The following is a 15861-nucleotide window of genomic DNA, read 5'->3' as shown; positions in this document are numbered from 1 at the left end:
CCTTTTTGTTTTAGTCTCTAACTTATTTGTTAGCATCAACCAAAAAAGAGATTGAACTAATGTCAGAAGAGCTGAGGGGTCTGAAATCAGAGAAGCAGCTTCTTGCAGAGGAGGGGAATGCTTTAAAGTTAGACAAAGGTTCACTCTTATCAAAGCTTGTTGAGGTGGAGGCCAAGATCTCTTTACTGCAAGAAGACCAGCGGAAGCTGTGGTTAATAAATGAAACTCTTAATTTGGAGAAGGAAAAAATCCTAGAAGAAAAGCACGATGTAGAAAAGTTGTATCAAGAAGAGCACCTCAACAAAGAAGCTTTAGATATTGAGAGAGAAAAGTTACTGGAAGAAATTAATACTGCTCAGGAAGAATTCTTAAAGATAAATGTAGAAAATGATAGCTTGCAAGCTTCCAAAAAAAGCATGCAAACCCTTGTAGAAGACCTTCAGAGACATAATGATTCCTTAATTATTGAATCCAAGAAGAATCATAAGGAAAAGGTTGAATTAGAGAATCAGCTGAAGAAACTTACTATTGAAAATATTACCTTGGCTAAAAATAAGGATGATATTGTCCTAAAGCTTCAGAACTCCTTTGAAGAACTGGCAAGAGATCAGAAAAACTTGGTACAAGAAGTTGAAGAGCTCACAAATGAGAAGAAGTCGTACTTGGAAAAGCAGTCAGGCCTTAACACTCTTTGTGCAGCCTTAAAGAAAGAGAAGGATGATCTTCTTCAAAGTAACAAGGATCTACAGAGTGAGAAAGATGAACTACTCAGGAAACAAGAAAAGCTGAATGTTGGCTTGGAAGCAGTTCTCCATGACAAACAGGTGCTTAGCATGGAAATTAACAGGCTGCAGACTCAGCTGGATGACTCAAATAAGTTGCTTAAAGATGCAGAGAAAGTGGCTGTGGAGCTTCAGTCTTCAAAAGCAAGTCTAATGAAATTTCTTGAAGAAATTAAAACCAGTAGGGAGATTACAGATTCTGAATGTATCCAGCTTCTACAAGAAAAAGAAACCTTGACTTCATCTCAGAGTAGGCTTTTGCTCCAAAATGAAGAACTCTTAAATGAAAATAAAATGCTCTCTGAAAAACTTGTCAAATGCTCAGAAGATGCTGCTCACAAAGAGATAGCTCTGAATGAGAAGATTGGTTACCTGGCTGCAGAGAAAGAAGTGGCTTGTCAGAAGTCCTTAAAGTTTAAAAAGCAGCTGGATGGTCTCCTAAAAGAAACATCTCTGTTAGAAACACAAAAAACAAGCTTGCTTCAAGAAAGAGACACTTCAATCAAAGCCATGAGTGACCTTAAAAGGAAATATGAACAAGAAACTGCCAACAGAAGAATCATTGTTCAAGAGAAAATGAAACTTCTTAGTACTATTGAGACTCAGAAGAAGGAGCTTCAGGATAAAGAAAAAGAAAGCCAGGAACTATTGACAAACAAACATGATTTTTCTTTGATGCTAGAAGAAGTTGAGGGAGCCAAAAAGAATTTAGAAAAGGAATATGCTGATCTGTTGGAAATCAAAGAAAATTTGGAAATTGAACTTAAGACTTGCTATTCTGAAAAGGATATCTTGCTTAAGGATGGGTATAGCTTGCAAGAAGAATGTCAGAAATTAAATGAAGAGGTCAATGAAGTGCAACAGGCCTTAATCCTTGAAAGAGAAGCTAGAGAGCAGGACAAGGAGAATTCTCTGACAGAAAATAATAAACTACAAAGTCAAATTGTGTTCCTGCAACAGGAATTAGAAAAATCAACACTTTGCAATAAAGAACTTCAGTCTGAGAATCTAATCCTGGCCCAGGAGAAAGGAAAATCAGAGCAACAAGTTGTGAAAATTGTTAAGGAAAAGGAAGTTTTGAGTGCAGAGACTGCTCAGCTTGCTGCCAAAATAGACAGTTTGAAAAATGACTTTGCTTCCTTGACCAAATCCAAGTCAGAGTTGCAAGATCTGCATAGCTGCCTCACCAAGATCTTGGAAGATCTCCGGCTAAGCCATGAGGTGACCACTGCTGAGAAAGCTAAACTAATACAAGAGAATAACAATCTCCTTGCTGACCATAGAGAAGTCATGATGAAGAAGGAAGAGCTCCTGAAGGAGTTGAAAGAGAAGGAGAAGATGGCAGAGAACTACTTTACTCTCCAGAAGGAGATTAGCCAATTAGCCAAAACCAACAGTAATATTTCAGCAAACCTCCTAGAATCACAGAGTGAGAATCGGATCTTGCGGAAAGACAAGAGCAAACTTACTCTGAGAATTAGAGAGCTAGAGACCCTTCAGTCATACACGGTAATTCCAGAGATTGAGGTATTGACCATCTATATAATTACTAACACCAAGTACTAACTTCTGTGGTTTAAGGATATACTTTATTTCTATATTGAGCACTTCACAAAATCATTGCATTTAAGTTGGAAGAGGCTTACAGAGGCATCTAATGTATATCTAGAGAAATAATCCCCTCTGCAGTATAGCTGACAAGTGGCCGTTCAGTTTGCACTTGGAGACCTCTATGAAGGAGACTCTCCTTCCCCCCAGAAAGCTTCTTCCAGCTCTCAGGGCCGGAAAGTTTTTCCTTACATGAATCCTGAATTTCTTTCTTTGACACTTTGATGCTCTACTCCTAGTTCTATCTTGTGGCGTCAAACAAAACAAGTCTAATTTACTCTTTCATGTGAAGTCTTTCAATTACCTTCCATAGGCCAAACATCACTTATTTTTCAATTGGTTCTTACAGGGCCCTTCACAGTCCTGGTTGCCCTTCTTTGATCTCTGTCTTATCAATGTCCCTCCTAAAATGATACAGCCAGAATTGATCTTAATAGCCCGATGTAGTCTGATCAATGTGAAAGTATAGCAGCATTCTTAATCTCCTCATATGTCTTCTTCCTGCAGCCTAAAATCTCATCAATTTTTTTAGCTGTCCTAACATTCTTTTGAGTAACTTGGGCTCATAGTCCATTAAAATGCCTAGACTTTAAAAATGAAAAAAAAAATCTGTCATTTTGTCAATTTTTGAACACAAATGTACTGGATTTCATTTAATTCAGTTCAGCTCAGTGCTGTCCTCTTATCAAGATCTTTTTGATAACTGACTTGATTATCCAGTGTATTTGCTCTCCTCAGCTTTGTGTTATTTACAAATTTGGTTCAAGCCATAAATAAAAAAATTGGAGCACTTCACTGGAAATTTGTCAAAGAACTATTAATTAGGGGATTTGATCATTCAGTGAATTCCAGATCTGTCTTTTCTACAAGAATATCCTGAAAGACTTTATCAAATGCTTTCTTAAAAGCTAGATAAACTGTAAAAATATTTTCTACAGCTTTCCCCCTTGAGTATTTTATTTTTCATATGTCCAACAATTTTACCAGGAATTGAAATCAAGTTCACTGGTTAAGTTTTTAGTCTCTTTTATCTTCCCTTTCTTCAAAACTGGGGCATTTACCCATTTCTTATTCTCAATATTCTCCCAAAGGTCACTGACAATACTCGTCGTCATCAGTAATCATAGCTACAATTTCTTTGAGTACTTAAAAATATAGGGCAGGTAGGTTGAACTCATCAAGACAGCTAGAGCTTTGCTTTTATAATTGCCTTGCTTTTCTTGATTATCTCCTTCCTATTAATCATCTTTTGTGCTATCTTTCCTAGTCCAAAGGTATTTTTTCTTGGCATAGAAAACAAAAGAATTGGGTAGCATGGTTAATTATTCATCTGGCCACCTATCCCAAAAAGCAGTCCTAACCTTTTGTTGGATAGTCCTATTTCCCGACTATAGTTTTTTTTTTTTTTTTTTAATTAAAAAAAAAAATCTATCTTGTGCTTTTTATTCCAAATGCATTTCATCCTGGAATCAACACTATACTAGGTATATTCATCCTCTGCCTCTTTCTTTTATATATTTTTGTGTTGTTGGGTTTTTTTTTTAAACATCATATCATATGATCCTAGATCTGCTGGAAAAGACTTCACAAGCCATCTTGTCCAACCCTCTTTCCCTGGGCTTAAGGGACAGAATAACTTAAAACCAAAGTCACACAGTTCAGTATTAGAGACAAGATTTCAGATTGACTCTGGAGCCAATATTTTTTTTACTCTGCCAGATAGCAAATTCCTTGTATTGTCACAATGGTCTCTTTACAGCTTTCTTTTTTCTTCCTCACTGGAATTATTTTTCTTTCTGTCTTCAGAATTTCTTTTCTTTAATAGCATCATTTCTCTTCTACACTACTTTCCCTTATGGGTTTTTAGTACTATGGTTTCTACCTGCTATATTTTGAAATATAGTTATTCCTTCCAATCATGACTTTCTCCATTGTGGTTCTGATTTATCACATATCAGCATAAGAAATTAAATGGGTATTTTGGGAAAATTTTATGGAAGCCATTGACAATAGGCCCATAGACAGAAGCCTGTGATCAAATACTTAAGTCAAAGTACTTTAGATATCCCATAGAAGAAAAAGAAAAAAAAAACTTCAAACTTTTCTGGTATAAAGAGAGGGCCAAAAATTTTTACTCAGATTTTTCAGATTATTGGTGCACCATGCCTCTAACCTTGGCAGCGTGGAAAGGATAATTATGTTAATCTAAAAATTTTTTTTATAAAAATTCCCATTATTTTTACTTCAGCAACCAGTTCTGCCCTGTTAGTAAGAATATGCCCAGAATAGAATTACTCCTTGTTGATTTCTTCACTGAAGTATTAAATTATTAAAGCATTCTTAAGCTCATTTGACCTATTTATAAAACAATAAAACAGAAATTCTATCCCCCATCAAGACTGTTCCTTAGTTATCTTTGAATACCTATAACTAGCTTTTGAGTAATATGTAAAACATTTAAGAGCATTTTAAAGACGATTTTTTATTGGATATCTAATCTCAATAGCAAGTACCTGAGTAAGTGTCACAAAAGGCTAAGTTGCAAAACAGTGAATGAAAAGCATAATGACTTTTTGCTTTGAAAAAGTGTTGCTTTACTTTATCTTTATCAGTTTAAGTTCAACAATAAGATGGGTACAAAGTGATAGCATCTTTTACTTGGCTTTCAATTTCATTTGTCATTTATGCATTTAGAATTTGAAAACTTCATCAGAGGTTTCCCAGATTGTAATGGGCAAATCGTGATACCGTTACTATTCATTTAAGTGTTAATGGATCAAAGGAAACAGTAAAACTACATTTTTCTACATTACTTATTGTTAGTCTTGCAATAATCTATTGACCTTCACATTTTCTTCTGCTCATAGCCATACCTCTATTCACTGTTAGCTTGCCTAATACACTTATACTTGTATTCTACATGATAAAATATACTTGATTCACATTTAAATTCCTCAGAATTAACTTTTATTTCTGTTTAAATATAAAACTGTTTTCGAAAGGTTTTTCTCCAAGCCCTCATTGATGCCCAAAGACCTTGACTTGATAATACCATTTCAATCAGATGTCGTACCTGATGACTTTGAGAAAATTCAGTTAATATAAAAATTATTTATTTGAACAGTGCAAATCTAAAACTAAAGCAGACTATTCATTGCAAAAAGTGTTATTAGAGAGCTTTAATTGAAATCATTAACTATCAGGCTACCTTAAAATTTATCGTACTTTTTTATGTTTAGGTTGCTCAAACAGCAGAAGACGCCATGCAGCTAATGGAACAGATGACCAAAGAGAAGACAGAAACTCTTGCTTCCTTGGAGGATACCAGGCAAACAAATGAAAAACTGAAAAATGAAGTAATTTTAATTTACTTTTTATTTGAAAAAACATTGCTACTAATTTTATTGGATATTTGATCATTCATATGAATTACATTTGATTGTAATATTGATGTACTTTTAAATGGACTCCATGTTTGCGCACACAACTTCACCTCTTGTTAACATGGAAATGCTGAAAAAAAATACAAAATCACAGTACTTCATAGTAAAACTTTAGAAAAAAAATCTAAAAGCCTAGTATTCTAAAACGAGAATGATTTTTAAACTGTTGGAAAGAGAGTCAAGGAATTTATGCAACATAACCCCAACTCCATTACCCAAATTCCTTTTTCTTTTTCCTTCATTGCTCTTTTTGCTGGTATTTCATTTTTTTACTTCTGGGTTTGGTATCAGTTCTTTTGTTAGCTTAATATTGTAATTATAGATCTTCATGATATTTTATCTAGTCCTCCTTTTTTGTGTAGTATGTTTTAAAAATTCTTCAAAACAATACTGTTCGCTACTTCTCCTCTACCAAAAACACAAAACAGTTATCTTAGGGCATTTCCTAGCATAGAAAATTTTTTCACTATTAGTATGTAAAAAGATTGTATGCGAAAGGAGCTATAGACCTTGGAACATCCTGTGTGATTTCTTCATTAAACATTTATTAAGGCACTACATGGAGCTACTTTGCCTAGTGCTGGGTATACAGAGATCTAAAAAGGACATAGTTCCTTCCATTTAAGAAGCTTTCTAAGGACTACGATAAGTATATAGATGAGAATGTGATTAAGGCAAAGAACAGATCTCAATGAAATCTAAGAAAGTTGGAGGAAGAAAAGGGAACTCTTCTCTGAGGGATGTCCAGGAAACACTTCTAGGAGGAGTAGTGCTTGAGATGAATCTCGATACAGGGACTGTTAGAGTGAGGCTCTCAGCTGTTTTCAGCGTTGAAAGGAGGGAGACACTCCAAATCAAGGCTGTGAATCCACTGGATGGTTCTTCTTGTTGTCCAGCACACCCTTGGCCATTTCATTTTGAAAGAGGGAAATAAACAAGAATCCATTCAAACATGAGGAAGCGTTTGACTGAGTGAACAAAAATCGGTGCTAAAATGTTGAGGTGATTGTATTTGGCAGGAACATGGTCCCCGTGTAGAAGGGGGATGGTGGTAATGTGAAATAAGGCTGGAAAATCTGGTTTGCAAATAAGTAAGAAGCCAAAAGCTAGGCAAAGGGCCTGTCTTTTATCTTATGGCAGAAAGAACCATTTAAGATTTTTGAGTTAGTGGAATAATTTTGTTAAACCACAGAGATTAGAGAATTGAGAGACTAGAAGTGGAGAGAAGAGTTTTGTGAAATAATGTAAACACAAGAGGACTTTTGGTAGACAGAGTAAGTTTTTTTTTTTAAATATAGATTTTAATATAAATATAAGCCAACATTAGTTTTTAGATATCAAAACTATGGAAGTTACAAAGAATCACTAAAAGAAAAAGGTGTGTTACTCTTGAGCTAAAAAGGTTTGTTGGGGAAAAAAAAGGTTGAGAGATGTGATCTAAAGAATAAATTCCTCATCTTTTTGGAAAATCTAGAAAGACTTAGAAATCTTTAACGTTAAAGTGAGCATGATATTCCTTATTTCTTCTGTAGCCTTAACCTGGATTTTCTAAAAATTTCCAAAAATTATTTCATTATCTTCATATTGATCCTAATCATTTATGATTTTTTTCCTTTCCCCCAGGTTCTACTCCTAAGGCTCCTAGATTTAGGGAACCAAAATGAGATTAGGGTTTCTGGTTGTCAGGGAGGTAAATGATAAGGTCTAGTGGCAGATTCGAGGTTCAGGGAATCAAATGGAGAGGTTTGGCTTCCTTGCACCCCCTTGGGATTCGGTGCAAAGGTAGGGAGTTTTGGGGAACTCCCTTTTGGTGGCACTGATTTTCTATAAAGGAATTAACAGACCCGAAGGACCATGGCATAGTGTGGCATGTTTGGAACTTCTGCAAAGAGAGAAATCTTGTATCTTCCTCCAGCCCAGTTGCAATCATGCCACTCTTCTGTTTCTTAAGCTTCCATTATATTTTATTGCCAATAGGAAAAAGATAACAATACCTTGACTTGACCTTCCTGACCCCCCTGATTTGACTCTGACCTTTCTTCTCAGCCTTCTTTCTTACTCTGTTTTCAGGTGTCCTAGACTTCTTGTACTTCCTTACTGCCCTGTGCAGTCCAATTTCATGCCTTTGTCTCTTTCTGAAATACCCTTCTCTGTCTAACTGGTGTTGATCCTCAGTTTTCAGTCTGGAGCAATGATATCACAGGGCTGATGCTATGACTTATACAACTGCCCCAAATCTTCCCCTCACTCTCTCTTCCAGAGTCATTGAAATCCAGTGGCAAGACATTGGCAATCTCATGGCCCCTTGTCCTAGTGCTCTCCACTTGTTCTTTGCCTGGCTTGTCCTTTGTCATTGCCGACATCGTGCTGTTTAGGCGCACTAACACACAGTTAATTATGCCCTCCTCTGAAGGAGAACATGTAGACAGAGGTGTGTATGCATGACAATATGAGAACAAACAAGTCATTCAGCAAAGATTTAAAGGGAAAATGGCGTAAGATCTAATTTAGGCATTTGAGAGACAAAGGTAAGGGGGATGGGGAATGGATTCTAAGGAGGGAGAAAAGCTGGTACAAGTATGTGTAGGAAGAAAATGGCAGATGGGCCCATTTGCCTAGTAAAGTGCACTGAGAAGGAAAAGGTAAGCTGATGCCAGATTGTTAAGGGTTCTAAATTTGTTGCACTAAGAAATTTGAAATTTATTTTAAAGACAATATGGATCATCATAGTCCTTGAGCAAGAGCAGGCCATGATCTAGCTTACACTTTTAATTTGCCAACTAAGTGGGTGATAAAATAGAGAGGGAAGAGATTAGAACCCAGGAGTAGAGTTAGGAAATAAGAGGTGATGAGGAGCTGATCACAGATAGTAACAATGTGGTTGGAAAGGAGATAAGTGAGCTATGTTGTGGAGAGTGAGCCAGTCATTCTTGGTAGCTGATTCAATATTCTAACTAATTCATTTTCACTTCTTTTGGAATGTTCTCCCTCCATCTCTTAATTCCGGGTTTCCTTCAAGTCTCAGCTAGAGTCCCACCTTTTATTATTTTCCTTGATGTTGGTGCCCCCCTTTTGATAATAGCTTTTTTATTTTTCAAAATACATGCAAAGATAATTTTCAACACTCACCCTTGTGTTCCAAAATTTTCTTCCTCCTCCCTCTGTACAGCAAGTAATTCAATATAGGCTAAACATGCAATTCTTCTAAATGTATTTTCATAATTATGCTGCACAAGAAAAATCAGATCAAGGAAAAAAATGAAAAAGTAAAAAGCAAGCAAACAACACCAACAACAAAAAGTAAAAATGCTATGTTGTCATCCAGATTTAATTCTCACAATCCTCTGTGTTGGTGCAAATGGCTCTCTTCATCACAAGACCATTGAAATTGGACTGAATCATCTCATTGTTGAAAACAGCCATGTCTATCATATAATCTTTTTGTTGCTGTGTACCATGTTCTCTTGGTTCTATTCCATTGAACATCAATTCCTGTAATTCTCTCCAGGCCTCTCAGAAATCATCCTGCTGGTCATTTCTTACAGAACAATAATATTCCATAACATTTATATACCATAACTTATTCAGGCATCCTCCAGTTGATGGGCATCCACTCAGTTTCCTTGCCACTACAAAAAGGGCCACAAACATTTTTGCACAGGTGGGTCCTTTCTCCTCCTTTATGATCTCTTTGGGATAGAGACCCAGTACTTCTGTATCAAAGGGTATACACATTTTGATAGCCCTTTGGGCATAGTTCCAAATTGCTTAACAGAATGGTTGGATCCTTTCACAAATCTACCAACAATGTATCAGTGTCCCAATATTCCCACATCCCCTTCAACATTTATCATTATCTTTCCTGTCATCTTAGCCAATTTGAGAGGTATGGAGTGGTACTTCTGAGTTGTCTCAATTTTTCTAAAAATCATCTATTATATCTTTTGACCATTTATCAATTGAGGAATGGCCTTTTTATAAATTTGAATCAGTTCCCTATATATTTGAAAATTGAGTTATTTATTAGAGAAACTTGTAAATTACTCCCCTGCCTCACCCTCCAGGTTTCTACTTCACTTCTAATCTTGACTGCCTTGGGTTTTGGGGGGGTTTTTTTGAGTGTAAAACTTTTTGATGTAATCACATTTATCCATTTTACTGCCCATTTTCTCTTGTTTAGTGATAAATTCTTTCCTTAATAGATCTAGATCTGAAAAGTAAATTTTTCTATGCTCCCCTAATTTGTTTTATGATACATATACCCATTTTGATATATGATGTGAGATATAAATTTATACCTAAAAATTGCTTTCCAATTTACTTAGAAATTTTTATCAAATAACTTTTTACCCCAGAAGTTTGAATCTTCAGGTTTATCAAATATTATATTACTATGGTCATTTACTTTTTTTTTTTTTTTTAATGTGTACCTAATCTAGTTCACTTATCCGTTGCCCATTTCTTAATTCATTACCAGATTATTTTGGGATTACCCTTTTTAAAATAGTTTGAAATCTGGTACTATTAGACTGCCTTCCTTCATTTTTTTTTCCCTCTTCATTGATTTCCTTGATAGTCTTGATCTTTTGTTGTTCCAAATGAATTATGGTTATTTTTCTAGATCTATAAGATAATTTTTTCTTAATTCATTACCAGATTATTTTGGGATTACCCTTTTTAAAATAGTTTGAAATCTGGTACTATTAGACTGCCTTCCTTCATTTTTTTTCCCTCTTCATTGATTTCCTTGATAGTCTTGATCTTTTGTTGTTCCAAATGAATTATGGTTATTTTTCTAGATCTATAAGATAATTTTTTGATAGTTTGATTAGCATGTAATTAGGTGATTCAGGTTAGGTGGAATTGTCTTTATATTGGCTCAGCATATCTGAAAAATTCATATTTGTCCAGTTGTTTAGATATGTCTTATTTGTGTGTGTGTGTGTGTGTGTGTAGTTCCTTTGCTTAGCAAGTAGACTCCAAAATATTTTATATTGTCTGCAATTATTTTAAATGAAATTTCCTGTTGGATTTTGTGGAGAATAAGTAGAAATGCTTATAATTTATGTGGGTTTATTTTATATTCTTCAACTTTGCTAAAGTTGTTTCACTATTTTTTAACTGATTCTCCAGGATTCTCTAACTCTACCATCATGTCATCCTTAAAGAATGATAGTTTTATTCATTTTTTATTCCAATTCCTTCCATTTCTTTTTCTTGTTTTATTGCTTTCCTTATTTCATATGTTACATAACAATGGTAATAATGTACACCCTTGATTCATCCCTGATCTTATGGGGGAGGGTTCTAATTTATCTTTATTATAGACAATGATTGCTCTTGGTTTTAAATAATACTATTAATTTTAAGATAAATTCTTTTGATTCTATGCCTTTTAGTACTTTCCAAGGAATAAACATTTGTTTTTTGTCAAAACTTTTCTATCTGTTCTCTTTATATCTATTTCTATTCCCCACTAATATAGTTTTACAGTTTTTTCTGTAACTCTTTAACTTTTTCTTTAAACATTTGAATGTTCTGTCATTTGGTGAATATATGTATAGTAATGATATTACTTCAAGATAATTTCTTTTAAATTCACAATTGCTACCTATTCAATTTTTTTTTTTTTTTTTTTTTTTTACATAAGAGCTGCTAAAATTTGCATGTTCCTAACTGTGCATCTGTGGTATCTGAATGATATCTGGTTACTTTACATTTTCTCTTTGACCTGGGAGTCCTGAAATGTGGTTATAATAATCCTGGGAATTTATATTTTGTGGATCTCTCTTAAATGGAATGTCTGGGCCTTTTTTTTTTTTTTTTTGGTAGTTTGATAATGATTAAATTATCTCTTCTTGATGTATTTTTCTCTTTTAGTTTTTTCCAATGAGATACTTCATTTTTTTTTTCGTCCTTTTGACTTTGTTTTATTGTTTCTTGATATTTCATGAAATAATTAGCATTTACTTGTCCAAGTAGACTTTTTAAAGAATTATTTTCTTAAGTGATGAAGTGATTTTTTTTCTCTCAACATCTCTCCAATTCTGTTTTTTAGGCATTGCTATGATTATGATTATTATTTTTTTGCTGAGGCAAAGGGTTAAGTGACTTGCCCAGAATCACACAGCTTAGGAAGCATTAAGTGTCTGAGATTGGATTTGAACTCAGGTGCTCCTGACTTCAGGGTTGGTGCCCCAGTATTATTTTCTCTAAAAAAAATTTTTTTTTTGCTTTTTACTAAGCTCTTTTCATAATTTTCTTCTATTATTCTGATTTCTTTCCCCACTTCCAGGATTATATTCACTTTGCTTTTTTTTTTGAGCTTTCCATTCACCATAGTATTTATTGCTAGATTATGATATGTGTGTGTGGTTTGCCCATTTTCCCAGGCTATTTCTTGACTTTAAATTTTATGTTATAGTCGGGCTATGTTCCTGGGGTGGTATCCAATAGCCTGGGAAAATGGGCAAACCACACACACACATATCATAATCTAGCAATAAATACTATGGTGAATGGAAAGCTCAAAAAAAAAAAAAAGCATTTTGGAAGGAATTTTAATGGTTTTCAAATTCATTCTTATCATTTTATAGTGGTGGGAAGTGAGAACTAGAGAGGGGATCTCCTGCTAGGTTTGAAGCAAGGTTTGAGATCTACATCCTATGACTCCAAACTGAGGAATCTTGACACTATAGCTCATGTGCCTTTTAATATATTCCCACACAGCTAACTTTACAATCCCCTCTCACTATCCATTTGAATGAATAGCTCTAGGGCTCTAAACATTTCACTTCAGCTATTTTTTTTTTTTTCTTTTAGTTGGATGCACTTAAAGAAAACAACTCAAAAAATGTTGAAGAATTGAATAAATCAAAGGAACGTCTGACAGTAGAGAACCAAAAAATGGAGGAGTTCAGGAAAGAAATGTAAGTGTTTATGATTTGTGGTATGAATTACTATATAGCCATTCTTTAATCAGCATATGTGTGGAAGTTTTGTGAAGAAATTTCATTTCAATATTGCAACCCATACATTTATGATTATGTATAGAAAGAACAAGGGTAACTTAATTTTTTTTATTTTTAGAAAGAAATAGCATCACAGCTAATGAAAAAGATAAGAATGAACAATTGTGCTGACTACTTAAGTTGTTTGAGTTGGGCAAATGTTACTACTGTAAAGTACATTGGAATTATGAAGTAGAATTTTTAATCCTAAAGAGTGGAATATGCCCTCATGAGATGTTATTTTTTTAAATCACAATACAGAATAGTTTTCCTTACATCATTTTAAAGACTCTTATGAGTTGACACAGTTCAAAATTTAATCATATTTTTTTGGGATATGGCCAATGTGGGTATTTTACTTTGCTTGATTACATATTTATTACAAGGGATTTTTTTTTTTTCTTTTTTTCCTGAGGCTGGGGTTAAGTGACTTGCCCAGGGTCACACAGCTAGGAAGTGTCAAGTGTCTGAGATCAGATTTGAACTCGGGTCCTCCTGAATTTAGGGCTGGTTCTCTATCCACTGTGCCACCTAGCTGCCCCTTGTTTTTTTAATGGAGAAGAGATAGGAGTCTAAGAAGTGGATTTTTGCCCATTGGGGAAAAAATAATTAAAAAACAAGAACAGGAGGGGGGGGGAAACCTCCTTTTTGGTCTGTCAATTAGGCTGATATTAATGGTGATTTGATTTCCCCCCTTGAGGCAATTGGGGTTAAATGACTTATCCAGGGTCACACAGCTAGGAAATGTTAAGTGTATGAGGCCAGAATTGAATTCAGGTGTTCCTGAATTCAAGGCTGGTGTTCTATCCACTGCGCCACCTAACTGCCTCAGGTGATTTGATTTTAATAGAATGGATGGTATATGGGATGGATCATGAGAAGTATTCATACTAATAAGTATTTCAAATTAGTTTTCTGCTATTCAAATTTCAGAGCAGACATGTTTTTCTTATTTCTATTGTTGCTGGTTTCTCCTGACTCATGTAGTTCAAAATGTTGGGAATAGTATGATTAGAAATTTGAATTTCGCTGGCAATTAGATGAAAAATGGTAGAGTCCTTTTCGGTTTGATAGACTCCATTTACAGTAGTGACACTAAGAATTTAAAGCATGAGCTAATAGAACAGGAAGATGAGACTCAAAAGATGACAAAATTAGCACTTCCAAATGAACAGTCTTAATCTCTACAACTGTTTTTGTTTCAAAACTAGGATAAAATTAGTGTACCCTCCCCACCTTCTTGTGAATGATGAGTTTAGTTACTGATAGTTCTTGTGATTTTTCTAGAATCATCCTGTTACCTGGGATCTATTTAAAAGTTAGAATCTCTATAAATTGAGTTATTAACTTTTGGCATTGGTGTATGGGTCTGTCTCTGGTACTATTTACATCTGCAGATCAATTTTGAGAAATCCTCTGTACAATTTACATTGTCTCAAAAGACAAAGGAGGAATTACACACCTGTTTTATTTATCAGTTGTATCATATTGAGACTCATTTACAGCAAAATTAAAAAATAGTGATCCTAGTACTTGCTGAAGTTAGATTTTTATATGGGAAAATCTTCACTACTTCAGTTGCATTTATAGTGGAGTGGATCCCATTGGTTTTACAGAAAACAATAATATTTATGAATTTTTTAGCAACACAAATAATTGGATCAGTAAAATGGGATGTTTTAACCTTTTTTTGTTGTTGTTGAAATGCCAAATTAACTTGTTAGTTCACAAAATTGGAAAGGAAGCAATTGAACAGTAAGACAAAATTGCCCAGTCTCTTTCCCACTGAGTCATACCATTTAGCTATCTCTGCCTCTGTACTGAATGGAATCAGAGAATGTCATGTAATTTTGAGTCATTGATGACTCTTCTACTGAAGAGTTATTCAATGGAATAACTTTACTCATTCCTCTGCAGTTCCTGATTTTTTTTCCTGATTTTTCATGCTATTTTTTTTAACATCTATTAAATCTATTGGATAATGAAAGACAATGCCTTGAATGATTTTTTTTAATGCCTTGAATGATTCTATTGAATTAAAAAGTTTTTTTATCATAACTTTGTCCTTCCAGAAGAAAAATAATTTCATTATAAATATTTTATTCTAACAGTCTTAGTTTTATTAATGAGAGTGATTTTTCGGAGGGCTTTATTTCTGGTTGGACATTTTTTAGAGAACAGTATCTCAAAGAGGGATTAGACCATATGCCACATAAATTATTTTGTTATGATTAATCATTTCTAAACGTTTTATGACTTCAGGGTAACATCTGACTTGGGAAAATTTCTTAATTTAGACCCAAACTTCTGGAAATCTCCTGCAAAAGAAGTTTTTGGTGCCCCTAGGTTTCTTTCTTTTTTAAAATTTTCAAAACAAATGCACGTTTTCAACTGCACCCTTGAAAAACCTTGTGTTCCAATTTTTTTTTTCTCTGTCCCTTTACCCTATTCCCTCCCCTAGACGGCAAGTAATCCAATTTATGTTAAAAACATGCAGATCTTCTATACATATTTCCACAATTATGCTGTACAAGGAAAATCAGATCAAAAGGGGAAAGAAAAACACAAGCAAGGAAACAACAACAAAGGTGAAAATACTAAGTTGTAATCCAACTTAGTTCCCACAGTTCTTTCTCCAGATGCAGATGGCTTTCTCTATTGTAACACTATTGGAATTTGGCCCTAGGTTTGTTTTTTTGTTTTTATTATTATTAATAGTTTTTATTTACCAGATATATTCCTGGGTAATTTTACAACATTGACAATTGCCAGACCTTTTGTTGTAATTTTTCTCCTCCTTTCTCCCCCTTCCCTACAGATGGCAGGTTAACCAATACATATTCAATATGTTAAAGTATAAGTTAAATACAATATATGTATACTTGTCCATACAGTTATTTTGCTGTACAAAAAGAATCAGACTTTGAAATAGTGTACAATTAGCCTGTGAAGGAAATCCAAAATGCAGACAGACAAATTTAAAGGGATTGGGAATTCTAGGTAGTGGTTCATAGTCAT

At 34.3% G+C, this 15861-nt stretch overlaps 1 protein-coding gene across 19 annotated transcripts in view; it reads left to right on the top strand.

Annotated features, from left to right (window-relative positions):
• The window catches only part of CLIP1 (CAP-Gly domain containing linker protein 1), a 132566-nt gene that overhangs the window by 75592 nt on the left and 41113 nt on the right, over positions 1 to 15861 (top strand). For 14 of the 19 annotated variants that reach the window (XM_074298336.1, XM_074298329.1, XM_074298395.1 and 11 more), the window contains 3 exons: positions 15 to 2291; positions 5630 to 5746; positions 12656 to 12762. In XM_074298336.1, the coding sequence (XP_074154437.1) occupies positions 15 to 2291; positions 5630 to 5746; positions 12656 to 12762 (2501 nt within the window). The remainder of the gene's footprint in view (positions 1 to 14; positions 2292 to 5629; positions 5747 to 12655; positions 12763 to 15861) is intronic. The other 5 variants (XM_074298432.1, XM_074298441.1, XM_074298422.1 and 2 more) reach the window with 1 other exon arrangement.

Source organism: Sminthopsis crassicaudata, chromosome 1 (assembly GCF_048593235.1).
Source record: "Sminthopsis crassicaudata isolate SCR6 chromosome 1, ASM4859323v1, whole genome shotgun sequence".
In the NCBI taxonomy this organism is placed as follows: Eukaryota; Metazoa; Chordata; class Mammalia; order Dasyuromorphia; family Dasyuridae; genus Sminthopsis; species Sminthopsis crassicaudata.
Note: the sequence above shows the minus strand (reverse complement) of the source record. Positions and strands in the feature narration are given on the sequence as shown.